This window comes from Microcebus murinus, chromosome 18 (assembly GCF_040939455.1).
Source record: "Microcebus murinus isolate Inina chromosome 18, M.murinus_Inina_mat1.0, whole genome shotgun sequence".
Taxonomy (NCBI): Eukaryota; Metazoa; Chordata; class Mammalia; order Primates; family Cheirogaleidae; genus Microcebus; species Microcebus murinus.
Window position 1 is genome coordinate 23,698,838 of NC_134121.1, and position 24,607 is coordinate 23,723,444.

The following is a 24,607-nucleotide window of genomic DNA, read 5'->3' on the forward strand; positions in this document are numbered from 1 at the left end:
CGGCTAATTTTTTCTATATATATTAATTGGCCAATTAATTTCTTTCTATTTTTATAGTAGAGATGGGGGGGGTCTCGCTCTTGCTCAGGCTGGTTTCGAACTCCTGACCTGGAGCAATCCTCCCGCCTCGGCCTCCCAGAGTGCTAGGATCACAGGCGTGAGCCACCGAGCCTGGCCTGTTCTCCTACACTCTGACAGCACTTCCTTCACCCTCCTCTTCACCCATCCCGTCAGCCCTGAGAAGAGGGCCTGGTGTCCCCGCTAGGCCAGGGCTGTGGGTGGGCAGGGCCGTGGGTGGGCAGGGCATCACAGCGCATCACGAAAACATTCTAGGAGCGTCTGCACGAAGTTCTGTGGGAGCAGAGCAGTGAGGGCAGCTAACTCAGGGAAGGCTTCTCGGAGGGGGTGGCATTTGCAGGATGACTGGGGGAGGGGGCAGGCAATCCCAGTGAGAGGGAACAGCACGTGCAAAGCAGGCTGGCATTGCACTGGTCAAGCCCATGCTGAGTCGCCGTCTTGGAGTCTACGCCACACAACGCCTGGGATGTCGCAAGTGCTCGGGAATGGGTACCTGTGAGCCGTAGGCGGTCTCACCGTTCTGCCACCTCTGACAGAACAAAGGGCGTCACACCTGTAAGGGGCCGCCTGCTTGCTGCCCACCCTGAGAATTTGAGTCTTTCTTTTAGGCAGAAGGGGGCAGCAGAGAAAGCTGGAAACAGGGCCATGTGCTGATCCCTGTGACGGGTTCTGCGGGTAGGAGGTGAGACCCTCACCCTGGGTCGGACACTGCGTCCTAAACAGTGAGGACCCGGGAGGTGACCACTGGTGCCCTGCCCGGAAGCTGCTTTCAGGGTCCATTTCTGTGGCTGACGAGGGGGTCTGGAGCCCAGCTGGGTAGAATAAGTAAGGTTTGGGCTTTGCTGCTTAGACTCCTGCAAGGAACGTCAGCCGTCAGCCGGCCCTGTTTCTGAGGGTTACACAACACTCACAGCAAGAGCTCAGGCAGCAGAGGAAGAGCGGGGTCCCCTCCCGCACCCCAGGGGTGCCCCGCCAGGGTCTGGCACTCCCCAGGCAGCGCTGGCTGTGGCCACGAGCTGGAGCCTCTCTGTCTGCTGACCCAGGCATATTTTGGGACAGGCGAAGAAAGCAAATAAGTTCACACCACCTTCCTCACCTCCAAAGTGACAATTATTCATGGCTTTAAAAAAACCCAGCAGGTTGTGAGCAGGAAGAAACTGTGAATCCTGCCCCATTTTCCAGACAACATGGACTATGAAGTCAAGGCCCATAGATGAAAATGCAGATATGTGCCCCTTCTAGACTGTTCTAAACCGCTCTGTACTGACACACAGGCTGGTCTCCAACTCCTCGGCTCTAGCGATCCTCCCGCCTTGGCCTCAGTGCTGGGATTACAGGCGTGAGCCACCGCACCTGGCCCAGGGGGCAGTGTGTGGAGGGGGGACACATTTGTTTAGCCTAACACACCTATTTGTCCAGTCCTTAATTTATTCTGTCCTTAACTGGGTTGGTCTGGGGCAGCGTGCTAGGAGCTGGGAGCTTGAGAAACCAAGAGAAATGGACAGGCCGGGCGCAGTGGCTCACGCCTGTAATCCTAGCACTCTGGGAAGCTGAGGCGGGCAGATTGCTCAAGGTCAAGAGTTCGTAACCAGCCTGAGCAAGAGCAAGACCCCGTCTCTACTATAAATAGAAAGAAATTAATTGGCTAACTAATACATATATAGAAAAACTTAGCTGGGCGTGGTGGCGCATGCCTGTAGTCCCAGCTACTCAGGAGGCTGAGGCAGGAGGATTGCTTGAGCCCAGGAGATTGAGGTTGCTGTGAGCTAAGCTGACGCCATGGCACTCACTCTAGCCTGGGCAACAAAGCAAGACTCTGTCTCAAAAAAAAAAAAGAAATGGACAAGTCCCTGCCCTCAAGGACATCATGGTCACTCCTGTGACCTCTCACACCTGTTTCCGGGATGCTCTTGTGATAGATAACAGGAGTAAAATGTGGTAAGGATGGTCAGGAGGACAACAGCAACCGGCGGCACTGTTCTGACATTTGCATATATGGCCTCACCTACTGGCCCTCACCATGGCCTCAGCCCCGCCTGTGCAGGCGGCTCCACAGTCTCGACTCTTCACCTCTTTACACGGGAGCTGCAGGAGCACAGGGGAGAGGAGGTCAAGGCGGTGAGGAGGGTGTGATCATGGAAGGCTTCCTGTAGGAAGTGCAACTTTCACTGAATAAGGACAGAAATTGGACACGGGAAGTGGGGTGGGGGAAGGGGAATAGTGACCCCCCCTCCCCCAGGCAGAGAGAGGCAGGAGGGAGCTTGGATGCTCCCAGACAGGGATGAGGACAGGCAAGAATGTAAAGACAGTGTAAAGACAGTGCATGGAGCCAGCTCAGCCAATGAGGGCCACTGAGGGGCTTTCAGCACGGGAGGGACCAGGCCAAACGTGTCTGTTCCTAGAGAATGGGCTGGAATCCCAACTGCCCCTTCCATGTGTATTTCCCAGAGTATTCCCAGCCTGCAGAGGCTGCTGCAGCTGTTGGAAGTCACCTGGAGAATCAGAGGTCACCTGGAGGAAGAGGAGGGCGGAAAGGAGGCTCCCAGCCTTGATCAACAGGGGCCTCCCTGGGGCAGTCCCCTCCACCCTGGGGCTCCCAGCCTTGCAGCGGGCCCTGGCATGGGTATCCTCCTGCCACATCTGCTCGGGGCTGCACTTTGAACTCTCAGATCAACGTGCTGGGAGCCCTCGGGGCCTGTCCCAGATGCACCTCCAAGGACCAGGAACCCTATAAAACGCACCACCTTTGAGGGTCCTTTGGATGGATAGGCACTCGGCAGGCCCTCTGGGCTCCCAGAGTCTGGGACCTCAGTGTAGACCACACTGTGCCGTGACTACCCCATCAAGTTCAGCAAGGGCAGGGGCGAGGCTGCTCCCCTTTCTCTATCCCCCCAGCATGCCTGGCACCGCATAGGTGTTCAGTAAAAACAATGTGACAAACCCAGAGCAAGAGACCCAGTGCCAAGCCCACATCCGGGGACGGAGGCAGGCATCCTTCAAACCTCACCCAACAGAGATAAAACTGCACAGGGACCCGGCCAAGGAGAGTCGGGGGGCAGGAGGGCTCCCCTGAGGAAGGGACTTTTGAATTTGGCGTGATGGTGTCTTTGGGCAGAAGAGCTGCAGATCTGGTTGTGGGCTTCTGCCTTGGTTCACCTGAGATTTGGTCACGCCCAGGTCTGAGGCCCCCACTTCTGCCAGATGAGGCGGGTGAGGTCTCCCAGCCCCCCTGGCCCGGTTTTGGGGGATGCAGTGCCCCGCAGAGCTCCGAGAGCCATTTCTTCAGCTCCCACCAGGGGGCAGCACCGGCTCCTGCCGATCTCTGTGCTGAGCCTCTGGGGTGACAGCAAATGGGCACGAGCTGACCTTGGATCAGGGTGGCGACTGTGCAGCCCCCAGCTTCCTCTCCCTACCCCCTGCCAGGCGCCTGCTGGACCTCCAGCAGGCAGGCCGCTCCATCTTCCGTCCTTCACTCCCCACCTCCTCCTCCGCTTCACAGGGCAGGCCTCGGGAGCGGGGCAGGATGGCTCAGCCTTCACTTGCCCTGTAAAAGAGGTGCGACAACCCCTATGTCCCCAGAGCAGGAAACTGAGACTCCAAAACATTAGTATCTTGCAGGGGGACATCCAGCCAGCGTTGAGGCTCACCCTCTTCCCAGAACACCCCTACCCCAAACCCATAGCCTCCCCTTCCTGCTTCCCCACCTTTTAGACTCTCTGATCCTCAAACCCCCAACTCTCTCCTGCCAAGAGGTACTGCCTTGCGTGGCTTCCAGGGGAATCCAAGTGTCAACAGAGGAAGGGCAGCTAAGGGCCAGGATTGCCCCCGAGCCAGGGCTGCAGAGCAGGGGGCTGGCCCACTGTCAGAGAAGCCACACACACGCGGTCCCCGCACAGGATCTATTTGGGGTTGACAGGAAGAGCATAGAGGTAGGAACTGGGGACCAGAATGGGGAGGCCACTCAGTCCACCTGCAGAACCAGCACACCCTGGACTCCCTGTCTGGGCCGCTGCACTGCTCTTGGCTCCTGCACGTGATGGAGCCATCTCCTCCCGGCAGGGGCTTCCTCTGGGTCCGCTCTTGGCTAGAGATCTCACGAAGGTGATTAAGACATATCTGGCCCTGTTTCCCAACCTGGCGGGGGAGATGGGCACCCCGCCAGAGACTTACAGAGCTAAGTGGGCATCTGGAAGAGGGACCCAGAACTCAGACTAGAAGGCAAGATGCCATCAGGGAAGGCTTCCTGGAGGAAGACACCTCTATGCCCAGCAGGAAAGCATAAGTGGGAGTGGGCTTGGCCAAGGGCGGTTTTGGGGTTGGGGGCAGTCATTGTCACAAGGACCTGCAGAGCTCAGCAGGGCAGGGCAGAGAGGGGAGGGAGCGGGGCCCTGAAGTTGGGCTGGGAGTCAGCATGACAAGCACCACTGGGAGAAGGTCAGGGTCCAGGTCTGGAGGCTGCGGCCAGCACTCAGGATGGAGAGTCTGCCTGGACTTACTGGTCGAGCAGGGCTGTCAGGGAGGTGTGACGAGGTGGGGACCAGGGAACGGAGGGAACTTCCCCAAGGCCTTGGGGGACCCTGGGCCCTGCAACCGGCAGCCTGGTGGCACACCTTTGCTTTTCCTTCCTCCTGCCTGACCCTGATCTCTTTACCTCCTCCGCCTCGGGGTGCCCTAAGACCACACAGGGGTGCCCTGAGACTGCTCGTTCCCAAGCAGCACAGAGAAGGTTAAAGAAGTCTAGAGCCATCCAGATCCGGGCATGAATCCAGGCCTCCCTCTCGCAAGCTGTGTGGCCTCGGGTAAGCAGTGCAGCCTCTCTGGGTCTGCCTTTCCCAGAGACGAATGCAGTCCCCGACCGCGAACCAGCGTCGGAGCGCCGGGAACACACTGAGCGCTCGGCACACGCCAGGCCCCACAGAGAGCACGCTAAGTGGGGCGGGCCGCGCGGCTGCGGGCACTGGCCCAGGAGGGGCTGCTGGGCGCGGCGCAGGTGGTGGCCGGGGGCTCACACCTCAAACTCAATTCTCCAAGGAGGGCGGCGCCCTCGGTCAGCTCTGAATTTCCGGCCACTTGCTGCGCACCCAGTCGCCGCGGGCGCCCACCCCGCTTTCCAGGGGAAGAGGCAGGCTCGGTGACGCCGGGGGAAACTGAGTCCGCGGGGGACACGGCTTTCGCGGCGCGCTCCCACTGCCGGCCCCGCGCGGGCGGCTCCTTTGTCTGCAGCGTCCCCGCCGCCCCTCCCCCTCCTCCTCCCCCTCCCCCGCCCAGCCCCCGTGGCTGCCCCTCCCCCGCCCCCGCCTAGCCCCCGCCCCCGCCCCTTCCCCACCACCGCGGCCCCGCCCCTGCCCGCCGCCGCCCCTCTCCGTCCCCCCGCGGCCCCTCCCCCTCCCCGCGGCCCCTCCCCCTCCCCCTCCCCGCCCGCCCGCCGCGGCGGGGCTGCGGCGCGGCTGCTGACTCGGATCCCGCCGCCGGGCGGAGGCTGCGCGGCGCGGACCCGGCGGCCCGGAGGGCGCGCGGCGGCGGCGATGGCGGCGGCGCAGCGCGGGCGGCGGCGGGCGCGGCGGGCGGCGCGGGGCTCGGGCTAGCCGCGGGGCCGGCGCGGATGGCGGGCGGCGCGGGCTGGGCGGGCGCCCCCGCGGCTCTGCTGCGCTCCGTGCGCCGCCTGCGCGAGGTGTTCGAGGTGTGCGGCCGCGACCCCGACGGCTTCCTGCGCGTGGAGCGCGTCGCGGCGCTCGGACTGCGCTTCGGCCAGGGCGAGGAGGTAAGCGGGCCGCGGGCTCCCGCCTCTCGCGCCCCTCCGCGCCGCCCTCCCCGCGCCCTGCGGCCCCCGCGCCCCGGACGAGCCTCCCTCCCCTCCTCCCCTCCGCCGCAGCCCGGACCTCGGGCCCCGGGGTGTCCCCTGCCCGGCCGGACCCTCGCTCCCCACCGTTGGCGCCCGTGCCGGGAGCGTCACGCGTCACGCCCAGGGTGGCCGCTGTGCACACCTTCGCTCGCCGGCAGAGCGGGGCCAGGATGTGGCCGGGGCGGGGGTCAGAGGGGAAGGGGCTGTCAGAATCCAGCCTCAGGACCCCCAGGGCCCTCCACCGCGCCCACCCTGCGCAGACCGAGATGCCGGGCTCTGGGTTCGTCTGGGCCTAGCCAAGGGGTGGAAGGGACAGGTAGGGGCGCTCTGCAGCCTTGGCGCCCTGACTGCGCCCTCCCACCCCGCCTGGAACGCAGGAGGTGTCAGCTTGGGGCCATCCTGGAGTCCCGGCCCAGGGCCTGGAGACCTCCCATTGGGGCTCTGGCCTGGCTGGCGGCGGTGCGGGAGCCGAGCCGGCGGCGCGGGTGGCTGAGCAGAGTGCTTTCCTGCGGTGGGGCCGCATCTATCTGGAGAAAGCAAGCAGGAGTGATGCGGGTTGCTGGCAGGGTTGTTACCGGTCGACAATCGGTGCTGCCAGTGCGGCGGACAGAGTAACATCAATAAATGCCCAATAGTGTCCTCTTACTGCTGTTGGCAGGAGGACTGGTGACTGTGTCTTAGGAGGGGCACGGGGCTCCCACTGGCAGAGGGTTGCTGGGAGAACACCCCCACCCTCATGCTACTGCCCACTCGGAAGTGGTTGCAGTTTTCTCCTGGGGACCGAAGCCCTGAGTAGTGGGTTTCCCAGGCCACCCACCCAAGGCCTCAGGCCCTGCATGGGGAGCCTGGGGCCATGGGCCTCACATGGGCACTGGCTGGCATTTTGTTCCAGGGACAGGTCAGGACTAGCATTTTAGAACATGAGAGAAGCTGGATGGTGGCCAGGTTGGGCCCGTGCCTCCCTGTCACCTGACGAGCGGTAGATAATAGATAATCATCTCTGCGTGGGCACCTGGGCATGGCCGGGTCCCGGGAGTCCCGAGAGCAGTCGGTGGCGGAGCGTGAGGCAGGTGTCAGGTTTGAGAACTTAGGCACCCTGTCCTGGGAAGCCCACTACTGCAGTTCCTGCTGGAGCCCACCCTCCCCTCCGCAGGGCTTTGCTCAGGGGCATTTCCTGCTGCCACCATGGTCCTTCTGTGTCTGCAAGGCCCAAGCAAGCCCTCCCTTTTGCCAGTGGCTCCATCTGGGGCGGGCTGAGCAGACCCTAGTGTGGGGGCAGCCCAGCCCTCTCAGGATGCAGGCTGCAGGTGGGGCAAAAGAGCCACCCAGCTCTGGCTGGAACCTGGAGTTCCAGAACCACAGAGCTTCCATGCTGGGAAGGGCTTCCCAGCAACCCCTGGCAGGAGGCCACTGCGCCGGCCACGTGTCCCCCACAAGCCTCACCATCTTACCCCCAGGCTGGACAGCTCCTCTCCCTAGAACCCTCTGCCTCACACACTCCAGAGGCGAACCTGCTTGTCACTTAGTCATCACGGTTCTGCACCCTTGTGAGAGACTCACGTGAGTCTCTCTTCTACGCAGCGGACTTTACATATTTGGAAACAACACTCCTGCCCTTCGCTCCTTCCCACCCACCCTGCCATCTTCCCTTCTCTAGGCCAGATACCCCCTGTTATGAAGCCTTGAACCATTTCCGCATGCCCCGGCAGAAGCGAACCTCTGGCTTCTGTCCCTGGAGCTGCCAGGGACTCATTCTGTGGCTCAGTTTTGCTAGCAATACGTGAAGGGGCTGGACCAGGAGCCCCCTAGCACTGCTCCAGCCCCAAGACCCCCTACTCGTGCGCATGGTGCACCACACTCTCCATTCATAGTAAGTTTCTGTCCCCCGAAACCTCTAGAAATCTGTTTTGGAAACCTCTGCCAGGCCAGGGATCCTCTCCCCTACCCTGAGGGCAGGGTCAGCGGTTTGTTCTTTTTGAAACATCGTCTTATATTAGTACAGGAGCAGTCTATGTGCACAGCGGAAAATTAGAATAGCAAAAACAAAAGTATTGCGGTCCCATCTTCCAGCGAGCCTTTCTGTGGTGCTTTTGTCAGATGCTTCCAGAGCCGCTTCTGTGCATAAGTGTAGATTTTCTCCATAAAATGAGATCATACTGTGCACACCGTTTGGTAACCTCATTTTTTTTTTTCCAGTAAAGGGTCATCACTTTTCTGCTTCAGTAAATTTTCAGCTCATTGAATATGCAGACCTTTTTCAGATTTCTCTGTTTGACCTCAAAATGTCCGTGTTCGCTGTTTGGTTTAAGCCAGTTTCCTCTGCGGGACTGTGCAGTGTATCTGGTGCTTGTGGCCCTTCAGTCTCTCTTACTCTAACACAATTCCTGTTTCTTTTTTTTTTTTTTTTTCTTTTCTTTTCTTTTAATGATCCCGACTTGTTGAAGAGATCGGGCCTGTTGCCTGTCAATGATTTCTTGAATCTAAGCCCTGTTCCTTGACCTTTATTCCTGTTCAATTTCACCTTGTTTGTTTCATATCATTGTATCAGTCAAGAGGGAGAATTTAAGCTCCTGTCTCTGTCCCTCTGAGATGCTCTGCTGCCTGCAGGCTGGGGAAAGCCAGTGCTCCCTGTGCCTGAATCCACAAGGCTGATCACAAAGGCAGGGCAGGACCACGGACAGGGCCCGGAGGCGCTTGGAGGGGCGGTTCTGCTCTCGCTGTATTTACCCAGACCCAAGGAAAGACAGGTTGACCATACGTACTCACCACCCACCGAGTTCATAAATGCATTACGAAACAGGTGGGGCTCCCTTACAAAATGCCATGCACTCTGACAGTTTTCTGTTTCATTTATTTAGAAATCAGGTGGCAACATTGATTTCCCATCCCCTTGGTGCTCTAGGGTGGAGAGTTATTCACAGTTCACCACCTACCCCCACAATACTAGCGATACCAGGACCAAATGCTTTGCAGAAACCAAAATATACAAGGTTGCAAAGTATGAAACAAATTTCCATGCAGCCATAATATGTGTGTGTATATATATATATATATATATATATATATATATATTTGGATGAATGACTAATTAACAAATGAATAAATAATAGGCAAATCTTTCATATAGAAGAAATTTAAATAATTTATGTAGATAATTTCCCCATGGAGGAGGTGAAGCATAACTCCCTACCCCTTAAGTATGAAATGTGCATAGCAGCTTCATTTGAAAGAGTAGTTTGGAAAGAACAACTCAGCAGTGGAAATCCTGACAAACACTGTCTCAGAAGGTGGTCAAGGTCACCGTCAGCAGTGCACGTCATGTTGCTGGTGTGCAGCCCTGATGTGATGTGAAGACCACTTCCTTGGGCTTCCTCCCGAAACCCATAACCCCAGTCTAGCCATGAGAAAAACATCAGACAAATCCCAGCTGAGAGACGTTTTACACGATACCTAATCAGTCCTCCTTAACACTGTCAAGGTCATCCAGGACAACGACTATCTCAGAAACTGTCACAGCCAGGCAGAGCCCGGGGAGACCTGATGACTAAATGTCATGTGGTGTCCTGGACGGATCCTAGAACAAGAAGAGGACAGTAGGTGAAACCTAGAAAGTCTGAACAAAGTATGGACTTTTGTTGATAATAATGTTATATATGTATGTGATGAGTCCTGATATTCCTTTGATTTACTGACCTAGAAATCATAGCAGAAAAGAGAAGACAGTGAAGTGTGATGAAAACATTCCTTTTCAAAAATGCAAAGATGGGGTGTGGGGCGGGGCGTGGTGGCTCAGGCCTGCAATCCTAGCACTCTGGGAGGCCGAGGCGGGCGGATTACTCGAGGTCGGGAGTTCGAAACCAGTCTGAGCAAGAGCGAGACCCGTCTCTACTATAAATAGAAAGAAATTAATTGGCCAACTAATATATATAGGAAAAAAAAAAATTAGCCGGGCATGGTGGCGCATGCCTGTAGTCCCAGCTACTCGGGAGGCTGAGGCAGGAGGATTGCTTGAGCCCAGGAGTTTGAGGTTGCTGTGAGCCAGGCTGACGCCACGGCACTCACTCTAGCCTGGGGAACAATGTGAGACTCTGTCTCAAAAAAAAAAAAAAAAAAAAACTTAAAAAAAAAAAAAAACATGGGGTGTGGGGACACTACTGTCCTGACCTTGAATGTCTGCGATAGAGCAGACAAGTACATAGAGTAACGGCTCAGTACCCTGAGCCCACGTCGGCTTCTGATGCATTGCTTTTACCCTAACCTCTCTAGGCCTTTGTTTATTCATCCATACAGTGGGGATAAGAAGTCCCCATTCCATAGGCCTGAACGAGTTCATACTTACCAAGGGCTGAGTCCAGTGTCTGCACAGAGTAGGCACCAGATCAGAACTGCTGCTGCGCTGCTGGTGTTTTATGATTTGCTGAACACTTGCGAGCATCTTTAAGAGGCCGTCTGGGCTGAGGATTTGCTAGGGATTGAGGTCAAGATCTGGGGCCAGTCTCTGGTGTTCCAGCTCTTCTCGCAGCTTCCAGCAGGGTGTTGTGAATTATTTGGGGGAAGCAGCTCAGCGTTAGCTGACTTGAGACCAGTCCATAACTCCCCACTTCTTTGCAGCTGCCCCAGATAGGCAGCAACTAGGGCAACGTGCCTCCCTGTTCGTAGAGAGAGATGAAGTAATGCTCCCGAATGGGCTCCCCGAGTCCTCAGGCTTAAGCTTGGGCACTGGCGCAGGGGTTGGGGTGCTAGGATGGGCCGAGGCTAGTCAGGAGCCAGCCCTGGGGCTGGGGTCACCACCTTCTGAGATGCCTGGGGGCTTCCAGGGCCAGGAGAACCCGGAACCAAAGCTGGTTCTGCTCAGAAGGAGAAGGGATTGGCTGCTGGGGAGGAAACAGCCGTGTCCCCCACATCTGTGGCGGGAGGAAGGCAGGAGGGGAAGGCAGGGCCGGATCAGCCAGCCCCTGTGGGCAGTGGAAGACTCGGGGCCAAGAGCAGGTGTGTGTTTGAGAACGGGACAGAGGAGCAAGATCGGTGGCAGGAGGACCCCTCTGGAGACTGTGACACACAGTAAGAGAGAAAGACCATCCTGGCTCTGGCAGTGGCGGGTGCAGAATTGACAGGGCCTGGGAGCCCCGGTGAGCCGCTCCCAAGTGGCAGGATTTGAGCACAGGTCCCTCTGTGTGCTCCGAGCCTGGCAGCAAAGGTGGGGGTGCCTGTGACCCATGGGGGGAGCAGGACAGGAGGGGCCCAGAGGGACCTTCTCTTTCTTGTGTTTCTGGGGCACCCCGTGCTCCTGGGGTTGGAGGTCAAGGCAGTGGTCCCTTGGGGTCAGGGGATGAGCGTGTGGCACTGAGCCCTAGCTGGGACTGGCAACACACTCTGGCCTCCGTGCCTGCGCCACGGTCTGGCTGTGCGGGGGAGGGACGGGCGTGTAAAGGAAGCCCCCCCGGGACTTGCCTGTCTTGTCAGACACTCTTGACGCAGCCTGAATCCCTTTAGCAAAACCTCGCTGAGTTACGGCGTCGTTCCAGGATGCGGGAGTTGTAGAGAAGGAGGACATGTGGGTGGTGGGGGCTTGCTAGGGGGCAGACGTAGTCTTTGCCCCCACTGGTGAGGCCTGAAGGGGGGACGTGTGGACCCCAGTTGGGGGGAAGAATCAGCTCTTCCAAACAGCAGGATGCATCTTTCAAGGAGTTTCAGTGGGCGGAGAACCTTGAAGCATCCCCGAGCTCCCCTTAGGGACCTTCAGCCTGTGCGGTGGGACTTTCCCCCTCTCGCAGGTGTGTCCCCAGGCTGGGCAGGCAGAGGGGCTTCCAGACCCGGCCCTGGCTCTGAAGCACAGGGACTTTCTTCTGGGCCGGGAAGAAAACCAAAGAGACAAAGGAGAAGGACAGGGCGGGCGGAGGACGCTCGGCCTGTGGCTGGGAGCTGGGCCAGGTGGTTCCAGCTGCCCAGGGACCTGGGGTGTACGTGGCTGAGAGCCACTCCTTTTCCCTTGGGCAGGGCCTCCACCACCCAGGCCATTCTGCCTTGGAGGGAAGTGCAGGTCTGGGGCAGGTGTGGCCACTGAGGTGGGCACCAAACGCCTGGATATCTGGACCCCTCGCCCGACTGGCGCCCCACCCCGTGCAACTTGGTGCAGGCAAGAACACTGGTGCTCACAGGCTGGTTTGGGTGGGGCTCGTGGGAGGGGTTCTGCCTGGGCCCTGGAGTGCCTATTGGGGGCCTCCTGCTGCAGTGGCCCCCTGGGCCCTTCCAGCGGTCATCCCCACCCTGGCCCTGAGCAGTCCCACCAGGGACAGCACAGAAGGGGACCTGACAGCTGGCCGGGATGGACAGCGCTGAGCCAGGCAGGTCTGGGCAGAGTGGAGGGAAACGGCCGGTGGCCTGGACACAGAGCGTGCCGTGCCTGGCAGCTGCTGTCCTCCCGCAACCCCCAAATGATTGGCCGCATGCCCTGACATCGTTACAGAGTAGTTTCAATGGAACTGCCCCCTACATTACCCCCAGTACATGTTCCCAGGTTTACAAGAATTTTATTCTGTTAACATGTGTGCACCTACTGTGTGCCAGCACCGTTCCGGGCCCTAGGAACAGGGGGACTGGGAGCTCACGTGCTGTTGAGGGTGGCTGCAAAGGAGACAGGAAATGTGATAAAAAGTACTCTCGGGCGGTGGCACGTGCTAGGAGGACACAAAGCACGGAAGCCGAGACCTTAGATCGATGTCGTGGATGGCCAGGTAGGCCCAGCCCAGCATGGAGCTGCCTGGGGAGGGTGGCCTGGGAGGAGGAGGAGGAGGCTGCCTGGGGGATGAAGGCTCCCTGGCTGGAGAGCAGAGAGGGGCCATCTCCGTGGGGCCTCCCCTGGGGGCTTTGGCTTAACCCAGAGTGAGCTGGAAGCTCCCGGAAGGTTCTGAGCAGAGGAGCGGCAGGATCTGACTCAGGCCACCACAGCTGGCCTCACTGCTGGCTGTCTGGGGAGCTGTTGGGAGCCACCCCTCAGTTAAACTTGGGGCTCCTAGTGCCTTTCTGGCCGACTGTCTCCCACCTCCAGCGTCTTCTGCCTGTTTGGAGGCCCCTCAGGAGCCATAGCTTAGGGCCAGCCATTCCCCGCCACCTGGCACCCTGGGGTCACTGTCTATAGCTCCGTGCCCTGGGGCAGGGCGAGCAGAGCAGCCCAGCCCAGACTGTCGCTAAGGCTTAGTTCACGGGCACAGAACTCAGAGAAGAGTCCAGCTTCCTCCGGAAGTGTTTGCTGGTGCACGTGGGCCGGTAGTGGCACTGTCCCCAGAAAGATCCCAGTCGAAGGCCAGCACTGGACAGGGCAGACAGAAGCCTGATTTGCACCAAAACAGAAACTGAGAAAGGAGTAGAGGTGGTACCACGGGACCTTCTGTTCAGGGGTTGTGTCGCTCTAGATGGCCCCGCTGAGAGCCCCGCTGTCCCGCAGGGAAGCCCTCTGTGCCCGGCGGGACTGAGTTCTCGCCCACGTAGCGAGCTGGGGCCTGTCCCCTAGAACTCCGTCTGCTCATCCCACCTCCCCCCTCACCCAACTGTCCGCCTGCCCTTTCCCCAGCGCCCCCATTTGAGCCTCCACTTGCCCATCCAGCTGCCCTTTCAGCATCGCCACCGTCATCTGTGCACCCGTCACCCGCCCAGCCAGTGCTCGCTCTGCCCACCCTCCTCCCCAGCCGCCCATCTGCCCACCCCCCACCCCCACCCCCGTCTAACATTTCCCGAGCGTCTCTCATGCTCGAGGCCTAAGCACAGACCCGGGGGTGGGGACTGGCACTTTCAGGGAGTGACAAGTGGCTCCATATGGTGACGGCACAGGAAGGGCAGGGAGAGCGAGGACTCGGGCTGGGGCAGGGCCGGGTGGTGACCTTGGGGGCGCTCAGCAGCTGGGGTGCTCTGCCTGGCTCGGGTGAGCTCTGGAGGGACAGCGGCACCCCTGGCAGTAACCCCGGCTCCCTGCGGATTAGCTTTCGTGTCATTGCTCCCTTCCCGCACAGGCCATGTGTCCTTCCCGAAAGACGCGAAAACCCAGGGTGTTTACGAGGGTGGACCTGTGTTCTGTCCGGAAAGTAGAGGTCATACTCCTATCGAGGGACTGTCTTGAGGATTGGAGATTTTATATGTGTGTAAGCATGACCCGGCGTGGGGACTGATGGCTCCACTCCGTCAGCCCACCTGCTACTCTGTGACCCATGCAGGCGTCTGGGCTGTCCCCGGCCACGAAGCGCACCTGTGCCCAAGGTGCGGGGCTCCCTTGGGCACGGGCCAGAGTTTCTCCTGCAGCCACGGGGGGATTTCCATGGACAGAGAGGAAAGGGAGCCCAGGGAGGCCAGTCACCAAGCTTGCTGGCTACTATATTTCTTTCTTTCTTTCTTTTGAGACAGAGTCTCACTTTGTTGCCCCAGGCTAGAGTGAGTGCCGTGGCGTCAGCCTAGCTCACAGCAACCTCAAACTCCTGGGTTCAAGCAATCCTGCTGCCTCAGCCTCCCGCGTAGCTGGGACTACAGGCATGCGCCACCATGCCCGGCTAATTTTTTCTATATATGTTAGTTGGCCAATTAATTTCTTTCTGTTTTTAGTAGAGACGGGGTCTCGCTTCTGCTCCTGACCTCGAGCAGTCGGCCCGCCCCAGAGTGCTAGGATTACAGGCGTGAGCCACTCTGTTGTATTTTTTGTTTCTGTTCATCCCTGAAGCATCTGGAATGATCTGAGAGGTGAAGCGACTGGTCCAGTGTCCCCTAGTAAGTAGGGGAGCTGGGATTTGAACCCCAGTGTGTCCGGTTCTAAAGCTGCTTTCTTAGATGCCTGCACTTGGGGGTCCCAGGTTCTTAGGCAGTCAGGGGGTGGGGAGAATGACCCGCTGAGTTTCAGAAGCCTGGCAGTGGAGAAACCCCAAATCTGAGGCTCCATCCGGTTGTCTGAGCCCGGGGTGATCGGGGTTGGGAGGAGCAGAAGCAGGTTCATGACCTGCAGGGCAGGCGGCCACTGCCAGGAGCCCTCGCGGGGGCCAGCCCAGCGCCAGGCGGGATGGGTGGCTGTGATGGGGCGTCAGGTGCCAGCGGGACCTGGGGTTTCAGAGCAGAGGGATGCTGCCAGGAACCACGCCCTGAATTCTGCTGCGGCGCCACGTCCTGTCCGAAGGGTGGTAGAATGGCCCTGGATTGCAGGTGTGTCTCTGGCTGCTTGGTTTCCTGCCAGGCACCTGCTGTCATCCTGGGCTGTGCGGGGCGGGATGGGGCTGTCTCTTCTATGTCTCACACCGGCCACTCCGCCAGCGCCTTGACCACACTCCCAGCTCTGTCGTCCTTGGCCCGCACTGCAGGTTCGCCCCAGCCACAGAGGCCCTGCAGCCCAGCCAGCCTTGGCCCGCTCCTGCTCTCTGGCCCCTTCTCCTCCCACTCGCTGCCGCACCCCAGCTCTGGCCAGGCCCTCCAGGTCTCTCCCTGCCTTAGAGAAGAGGGTGGGAAACTGGGCGCTGGCGTCAGGTGCACCTGGTTTGAGATTGGCTCTGAAATTCACTGCGTGACTCTAAGAAGTTTCTTAACGTCTCTGTGCCTCAGTCTCCTCATCTGTAAAATGGGGATATTGGCAATGCGTGTTGAGCGCTTAGCACTGGGCGCGATGCCCTGTGCATGCCGTGCATGTCTGCTAACACGACCGTTACCACTAAGTCTGGGTTCTCCGAGTGAGCTGCCCCTTCCCTCTGTCTCGCAGATTTGTTCAAGGGCCTGCTCTGTGCCCTGTTCGGGGCGAGGAAATATACAGACAAGGATTTTTTTCCTACCGTGGGCGGGGGTGGGGGAGGGAGGACAGACTCAGAGAGAAACCTAGGGTCAGGGGGGTCGGGGCTGGAGGTGTGATGACACCTGTGTGCAGGTGTGGCTAGGGTGAGAGCAAGGGCAGGGAAGGGGGGGTGCAGAGGTCAGGCTCCTTGCAGAGGTCCACGCGGTGGGAGGGAGCAGGAAAAGGGGAGGGAGCTGACCAGGCAGGCAGGCTGGGGGGGGGCTGGATTTTATCCCATAGGTGTCGGGATAAAATATTGAGGTTTATGCAGAGGGCCACATGGCTCTGTTGTGTTTTGGACACCCCCCCAGCAGTAGTGTGGGTGGGGGAGAGGAGGCCGAGGTGGGAGGCTCCTGTCCTGGTCCAGGGGAAGGGAAAGGGGACCCTGAGGATGGGGAGGAGAGGTGAGAGGGTGGCATCTGGGTGGTCCAGAGGGCATCACAGAGTCTTCCTCGATTCCCGCTCAGGTGACAGGGTGGTGGGGCTGAGCCCAGCGTGAGGGTGACCACCAGTCTAGAGCAGTCACACACCTTCCCAGCTCACATGGCTCCAGGGCCTGGCCTCGCTTTCAGGAAGCCCTCCAAGAGCAGCTGCTCTTTATTTTACTTTTTTGAGACAGAGTCTCGCTCTCTCACCAGCAGGAGTGCAGTGGTGTCGTCACAGCTGACTGCAGCCTTCAATTCCTGGGCTCAAGGGACCCTCCTGTCTCAGCCTCGTCAGTAGCTGGGACTACAGGTGTGACGCCCAGCTAATTTATTTCTCTTTTTTTAGTAGAGACGGGGTCTCGCTCTCGCTCAGGCTGGTCTCCAACTCCTGACCTTGAGCGATCCTCCTCCCTCGACCTCCCAGAGTGCTAGGATTACAGGTGTGAGCCATGGCACCCAGCAGCTGCTCTTTATTTTAAAAACAAAAACCTACCCAATATTGTTGTAGATCTACAAATTTTAAACACCTGCATAGGAAAAGAAAGCTCACTAGCACTGAGCTGAATTTCTATGCCTTAAAACCCCGGCCCCACCGTGCGGTGACCACACGTGGTTACGATCAGTCTGGGCCCCTTTCCAGCTAGTGGCATGTCCTGTGCCCACGTCCCAGGCACCATCACTGTCAACGTCTGCACAGTGTTCTGTCCTGCCAGCACGGCTCACTGAATCCAGCCACTCGGCTGGGTACCTGGGCCGGCTGGTCACCCCCTGGCCACCCTGCAGCCTCTGGGGGCCCAGCCCTGGTGCTGATAATGGGCGGGGTGGAGCCCAAGGGGTGTGGTGCTCCCTAGATGAGGCCCCCCCAGAGGGTAGGGGGTGGGGGTCTGGAGCCGGGCTTACTGCTGAGGTCGTGAGGGGGGTCCTGGGCACCCCACGCTGGGTGGCATGTCCCTCAGTGCCACTGCCTGTCCCCTGGGCCCTGCTCCCAGCCCCAGCACTCGGGGACTGGCTGCTGGTGTGGGCACCTCAGAACCCCTCAGGTCCCTGGGCACTGCCACTTCCTAGACATGGAGGGGTGGGCTCTAGATGCTTGCCCACTCCTCTAGCCACAGGTGGTGTCCACCTTTTCTTTTTTCTTTTGTTTTTTGTTTATTTTTGAGACAGAGTATCGCTTTGTTGCCCAGGCTAGAGTGAGTGCCATGGCGTCAGCCTAGCTCACAGCAACCTCAAACTCCTGGGCTCAAGCAATCCTCCTGCCTCAGCCTCCTGAGTAGCTGGGATTACAGGCATGTGCCACTGTGCCCGGCTAATTTTTTCTATATATATTAGTTGGCCAATTAATTTCTTTCTATTTATAGTAGAGACAGGGTCTAGACGCTCTTGCTCAGGCTGGTTTCGAACTCCTGACCTTGAGTGATCCACCTGCCTCAGCCTCCCAGAGTGCTGGGATTATAGGCATGAGTCACCACGCCCGGCCTCTGGCCACCTTTTCTGGGGCCTTCTGGATGGTCAAGTTTCTCTCAACCCATCTGTCTCCCCCTCTCTCCCTCCCCTGCCTCAAAGCCAGCCCTGCCCCAGGCGTGATGGTGCCTGTTTCTTCTCGTCCCTGTCAACACTAAGTATTATTTTAAACTTGTTTCTGCCAGTTTAATAGGTGTGTTATGGTGTTTCAAATTTGTTTACATTTTCATTTTTAATTGCTAATGAGACTGTATTTTTTTCCATGTTGTTATTTACTCTTGATATTTCCTTCTGCATAAACTGTCATATCCATCTTTTTTTAGCACTTATCAAGGGGAATTTCTATTTCGATCTTTACATTTTAAAAATCAGTTCTAGGCTGGGCACAGTGGCTCACACCTATAATCCTGGCACTTTAGGAGGCCAAGGTGGGAGGATCGCTTGAGATCAGGAGTTTGAGACCAGCCTGAGCAACATGGCAAGACTCCGTCTCTAGAAAAAATAGAAAAATTAGCCCAGCATGGTGGCTGCACCTATAGTCCCAGCTACTCTGGAGGCTGAGGCAGGAAGATCATTTGAGCCCAGAAGTTTGAGGTTGCTTTGAGCTGTAATAAAGCCACTGCACTCTAGCCCTGCATCCCCATCTCAAAAAAATAAATTAATAAAATAAAATTAGTTGTATATATTTTTTCAGTACTGTTTCTCATTTTTTCTTTCTCTATTGCTTTCCTTTTTCTATCTGTTGATCATATTTTATGACTCAAACATTTTCCCACGTTTGAGTATTTCTTCTCTATTATATCTGTCTTATTTCTAACTCTGTTCATCATTTCATTAGTAATTAGAAACTTGTTTTCTATCTCAAGCAAAGATAAGTAAGCTATTTTGTTTACAATCCCCACTTATAAAAATATTTAAGTTTTACTCATTTGGAATTTATAATGAGGTTCTGTTAATAATTTGAATCTATTTCTAAAGTAGAAAGTACTTTCCATTAATCAGGTTTTTTTTCTGGGTCTTTTTCCCCCCACACTCCTTATTTTGTAAATATTCAAACAGAAAAGTTGCAAGAAGAGTATGACCCAGACACCCTGCACCTGAAGTCACTAATCGTTGACATCTTGCCACATTTGTGTTTTCTTTCCCTCTTTGTCTTACTGGAGTATCTTGCTACTGATGTCTGTCTCTCTGCCTTCTAGCTCCTTTCTTGTTATTTTGTTGCACTGAACCATTTTAACTAAGTGGAAGACATCTTGACATTTCTCCCATAAACACTTCCGAGAATGGTAAGAACAAGGGCAGTTTCCTGACCAAGTGCAGCGCCCTTGTCACACCCAAGGATTTCTTGTTAATTCAGCAACGTAATCTAAACATTCGGTCCACACTCAGATTTCCCTGGCGGCCATACCTTGACATTTCTGACAAGTCTGGGCCAGTTGTCCTGTAGACTGTCCTGTAATCTGGGTGCATCTGATGTCCTCCAGGTTAGACGCCGGGTAAACATTTTTGGCTAGGATAGGTGACAGTTGTGCCCTCTGAACATCACATAAGGAGCCACAGGATGTGCCTTTGTTCCGTTTTTGGCGATGCTGAGTTTGATCACTTGGTTAAGGTGGTGTTCTCCCTGATCTCTTCAAGATAATGGTTCCCCCTTTATAATTACTAAGTGATCTATGGGATTGCACCTTGGGAGCATAAACACTTGGTCCACACAATGGCTTTAGCATCCATTGATGTTCCTTACCTGCAGAAATTGCATTGGTGGTTGCAAAATGGTGATTTTTCTAATTCTTTCATTCTTTATACAGTGTATTCTGTAAAAAAAGTCTTTCCTCCACCCCCTTGTCTGAGGGTCACTGTGGACTCACAGCTTCTCATCTTCCCAGTGTGTTTATAATCCATTACAGTCATTGTTATTTTTGATGTTCAAAGGTTTTTCTTGCTTTGTCTTTTTTTTTTTTTTTTTTTTTGAGACAGAGTCTCACTTTCTTGCCTGGGCTAGAGTGCTGTGGCGTCAGCCTAGCTCACAGCAACCTCACACTCTGGGGCTCAAGCGATCCTCCTGCCTCAGCCTCCCGAGTAGTTGGGACTACAGGCATGCGCCACCGCACCCAGCTACTTTTTTCTATTTTTAGTTGTTTGGCTAATTTCTTTCTATTTATGGTAGAGATGGGGTCTCGCTCTTGCTCAGGCTGGTCTCGAACTCCTGAGCTCAAGCAATCCTCCTACCTCGGCCTCCCAAAGTGCTAGGATTACAGGCATGAGCCACTGTGCCCGGCCTCTTGCTTCGTTTTTAATGCAACATTATCACATTTTGATTATTAGTACTTGGAATAATATATTTTTAATTGAGTCAAGACAACCATTATTACCTTTTAAAAATTTTCTGATATCCTTCACTATTTATGGATTTCAAAGTATGTAACACATGTTTCAGCATCTTTAATTGGTATTGTGTTAAATCTGTTAGTGTTACTATCTTTATACCATATTTAGTCCTTCTAAAAGGAGCAGAATATTAACATTAAAAATAAATGTCTTACAATTAGACTAAGTTCATGTTTAATATTTAATGTGTTTTGTTACTACTGAGGATGAAGTACTTTTTTCCCATTGAATCTTTTTCTAGCTGCATGTCACTAGCATATAGGAATACCACTGATTCGTGTAATTTTATCTCCTGTCTCACCACTGGTATAAACTCATTTATTCTAGTAATTTTCCGGTTGGTTTCTTTGGATTTTCTAGGCAAGCCTTCATATCCTCTTCAAAAGTAATCATTTTGTTATGTTTTCTTTTCTTACGAGTCCCATTGCTTTTCCTTCTGAGATGGGAGCCACCAGCATTTCTAGAACTAAACAGGGGCGGGCCCAGGAGACATCACCCTGACTTGGGAGGGCCACTGGGCTGGGGGGGGGGTGTCTTACACACAGGGTCCCAAAGGGAGGGGTGAGCCGTGCTGAGGTCAGGGCTGGCGTTGCTACCAGAGGTGGTGGCCTGATGAGAGAAGGGCCGGCAAGAGGCAGTCAGGTGTCCTGGCGGTGGGTCAGGGAGGCTGTATGGGGTGGAACTTGCTGGGCACAGACAGCCACAGAATTAGTCCTGGGTGGCCAGAAGCAGCCAGTGGGGCTGAGGTTGACCCTGTCCCCAGCTGTGGTCTCCAGCCAGTTGGTGGAGCCAGTAAGTGTAAGGGTAGGTCAGGGCTGGCACAGGCAGGACCCTGTCATCTGGTAGCTTACTGCCATTAAGTATCACACTGGGGCTTGAGTTCAGGTTTCTATCCTTTAGCATGTTAATAAAGGCCACTCCCTCCCCGCCCTGTTCTCCTTTTGATAGAGTTTTTTATTCAAGACCAGATGGTAAATTGTACCAAATGTCTTCCCAACATCTATTAAATGTTTTAATGATGCTTGCTATTTTCCCAGTTGATGCAAAGAGTTATGCTTGAAACAGTCCCTCTCTGATTGTCCGGGCCTGGTCCGATGCCCGTCCTCGGAGGCAGGCCCCCCAAACTATGGGGAATGGTTCAACTTTCCCAAAGGAAAGTCAGGGTGCACCCACCAGGTGAGGGGCAACATGACATTGGGTGGAGAGACACTGCAGATGTGCAGGACAGCCTGGCCTCTTAGCACGACAGGTGTCCTCTAGTCCCGCCTTGCCCTGCAGGAGCGGGGAACAGCATTTATTTCTGTGGCTTTCCTGGCAAGCAGACTGTGAGCACGGGGCTGGGTTTAGGCACCTCTCTGCCGCCAGCACCCCGCCTAGGGTGTAGCACGTAACGAGGGCGCGGCCAGTGTTATCTGAATGACTGAGTGAGTGAATAAATGAAGTGCAAGGGGACCAGCCCAGATCACAGGAGCCCGGCCTCTGCCTGGGCCCTGCCCTGAAATCATGTGATTTGTGAGCGAGTTCCTGTCTATACCTGGAGGCCGCAGGAGGAAGGTTTGGAAGGCAGGAGGGCTTTTGTGGTCCTGAGCACTTTCTTCAGGGGCCTTGCTATGGGGACTCTGTGGCTTTAGGGACATTTAAGGGAGGGTGTTCTGCACTGGTCATAGACTATTTGGGGCTCTTGGTGGGGGGAGGGCTAAGCGTCCAAGTGCAAGGGACCATTGGGATTGTCTCCTGCTGCTGTGCCTACCTGCCACAGCCACTGTGTGGGGATGACAGTGACAATGGTGACGGTGATGACAGAGAAACAGGTACGGGCACCTGCCACGGCACACGCAGGGGTAAATTGAAAGGGGGTGTCGCATCGCAGAAAATAGGGCAAGCTCTTGTTCATTCTGGCCCCGTCACTTTCTAGCAAGTCCTTAACCTTCTGGCCTCGGTTTCCTTATCCGTAAATTGCGGCTAATAATAGAAACTGCTTCTCGGGCTTGTGACGTGTGGGTGGATTAATGCGTGTGACAGGCGCATAGCGGCGCCTGGCTCAGAGCAGCTCGAAAGTGTTACCGATCATGGCCCTCCTTGGCATTGTCATCGTTGTTACTCTGACCCTAGCGATCACAGCCGGGGAGGGGTTGTGAGTGCTGTGGGTGACAGCCCCGCTGTTTCCACTGTTGCTGCTGGGAATAGTCCCACAGCCACACCTGACTGCTCCTGCGCCACCTGGGGGGGGGCGTGTGCTGAGGCTCTGGGTCAGGACCACCCCTGCCTGGGGAGGCCCTCCAGCCGCCCAGTCTGCATCCTCCTCCCCAGTCTCCTCATCAGAATCTCCAGGGGAGGCCTTTGAGAATGCAGGTTCCTGGGCTCCCGACCTCCCTGGCCAACCAGGGTGGGAATCTCCCCTCCCCCTCCTCTCTCCCCCTTCCTCCCTCCCCCTCCCCCTTCCTCCCTCCCCCTTCCTCCCTCCTCCCTCCCCCCTCCCCCTCCCCCTCCTCCCTCCTCCCTCCCTCCCCCTCCTCCCTGTGCTATGGGGGATTGCAGGCCCAGGGTCGAGGTGCCCAAACGGCTCACACTGGGATTTCCTCTCTCCTGAGCCTTGGTTTTCTGGTTTATTAAATGAGGCCAGAAGCCTCCCTTCAAGGGCCGGCGGGAGGGTAAATGAGGTGAAAGTGTGCAGGCGCCACACACCTCTGTCCCTTCTCCCTCCGCCCAGGCCTGCCATCCACTTCCTTTCGGGAAGAGGTCTAAACTGCACATAAAGGCCTAAATCGTGCGTGAGGCCTCTGCTTCTGCCTCTTACAGCTGTGCTGGCTGAAAAAGAGATTTGCCTCTGCAAAGGGCTCCCTCGGGATGCCTGGACGCCCCTGCCCCTGCTGCCCGGGGGTGTGGGACAGAGGCCAGCCGCCCCGACTGCAGGGCCTCCTTGCCAGGGGAAGGCCCAGAGTGAGGGGCCAGCCTGCCAGAGACACGGCAGCTCCTTTGCCCGCCGCCCTCCCCCGGTGGGGGCTCTGGGCTTCTCCTCCTGAGCTAAGCTTCCCAGGAATTTCCCTCCCCAGGTGGTGCAGTGCGTGCTGGAGGCCGCCCCCAGGAGCTGTGGCTGTGGGGGTGGGGCGAGTGGCCCCGGTGCCCTCATTCTCCAGGGGCGACCACATGCACTCCCACCCTCCTCGCACCTGCATTCTGGTTTTGCTGTGGACATGGCCCGTGTAAGGTCCCGTGCAGAGGAGAAGGCCTCTAACGGCGGCCTGCCCAGAGCAGAGGGTCCCACTCTGTGTCCGGCCGAGGGAGGGAGGGAAGGTGTGACGGCCAGGCAGGTTTGGAAATGGCGGCTCCCTGTCCCTCACACTAGTCTGGGAAAGCCTCCAGCTGGACGCTGACTTAGGCTCAGTGAGTCTCACACTGATTGGTCTCAGAACATTGATTTCATGGGACACCTGATGCTAAGAGATGTCCCCCTGGCCAGGCGCGGTGGCTCACGCCTGTAATCCTAGCACTCTGGGAGGCCGAGGGAGGTGGATTGCTCAAGGTCAGGAGTTTGAAATCAGCCTGAACAAGAGCGAGACCCCGTCTCTACTAAAAAAAGTAGAAAGAAATTAATTGGCCAACTAAAAAAAAAAAACACATATATAGAAAAAAATCAACCGGGCATGGTGGCGCATGCCTGTAGTCCCAGCTACTCGGGAGGCTGAGGCAGGAGGATTGCTTGAGCCCAGGAGTTTGAGGTTGCTGTGAGCTAGGCTGACGCCACGGCACTCTAGCCCGGGCAACAGAGTGAGACTCTGTCTCAAAAAAAAAAAAAGAAATGTCCTCCTGGTGACCTGGGGCAAGGAGCTCGCCCTCTCTGGGTGCCCCATAATCAGCATCCTGCCCACAGCGACAACATGGGAAGGGTCTGGGCGGCAAAGGTCGCTGCTACCCCAGGGCCTGAGAGGTTCTCTTGGTGTCCCCAGCCCCTGGCTGGGTCTGGCCCAGGACACGTGCAGTAAACACCAGGGTATCTCATGGGCAGGCGGGTGTCAGGCCCTCTGCCAGGGCCACAAGCTGCACAGCCCCCCTGAAACCCTCGTGAGGGAAAGACCGACTGGTGGGCAGGACCTTGGCGTCCCCTACAGCCACCACAGGTGTCTGCCTGACACCTGTCTGGCAACAGGGAGGGAGTCTGGGTCACACGGGAGACTTAGACTGGCAGGGGGTCAGTGATAGCCCCTGTGCAGTGTCTCGCCCATGGTCAAGGGCTCTCAAATCCGTCACCTCCTTTATTCCCCACATAACGGTGTGAGCCTGGGGGGTACCGTCTGCCCCATTTTCCAGGCAAAAAACCGGAGACTCAGAGAGGTTGGGGTTTGCCAGGGTCTCAAGGGAGGTGTGAGAAAAAGCAAGGCAGCTTCCCCCCTTTCCCTCATTTAGAAATTTCATCTTGGGGTTCCCAGAACTAGTAGCCTGTCTCACCTGCCACCTTTTGTTGTGTTGACAGCAACAACATGGGAATTTCTGTCTGGAGCCACCATCTTCTGCTTTCTTTCTGCAGCTAGACCTCGGTTTCCTAGAGGGCTGTGAGATGTTCTGGTTAACTCCGTTTGCCGGGAAACAGAGGCAGGGCTGGTGGGCAGGCTTTTCGGTTTG

At 56.6% G+C, this 24,607-nt stretch overlaps 1 protein-coding gene across 1 annotated transcript in view; it reads left to right on the forward strand.

The window, feature by feature from the left end:
* Positions 1–5,680: 5,680 nt before the first annotated feature.
* The window catches only part of RAB11FIP4 (RAB11 family interacting protein 4), a 116,780-nt gene continuing 97,853 nt past the window's right edge, over positions 5,681–24,607 (forward strand). The window contains exon 1 of the mRNA XM_012739165.2: positions 5,681–5,839. Within this exon, the coding sequence (XP_012594619.1) occupies positions 5,681–5,839 (159 nt within the window). The remainder of the gene's footprint in view (positions 5,840–24,607) is intronic.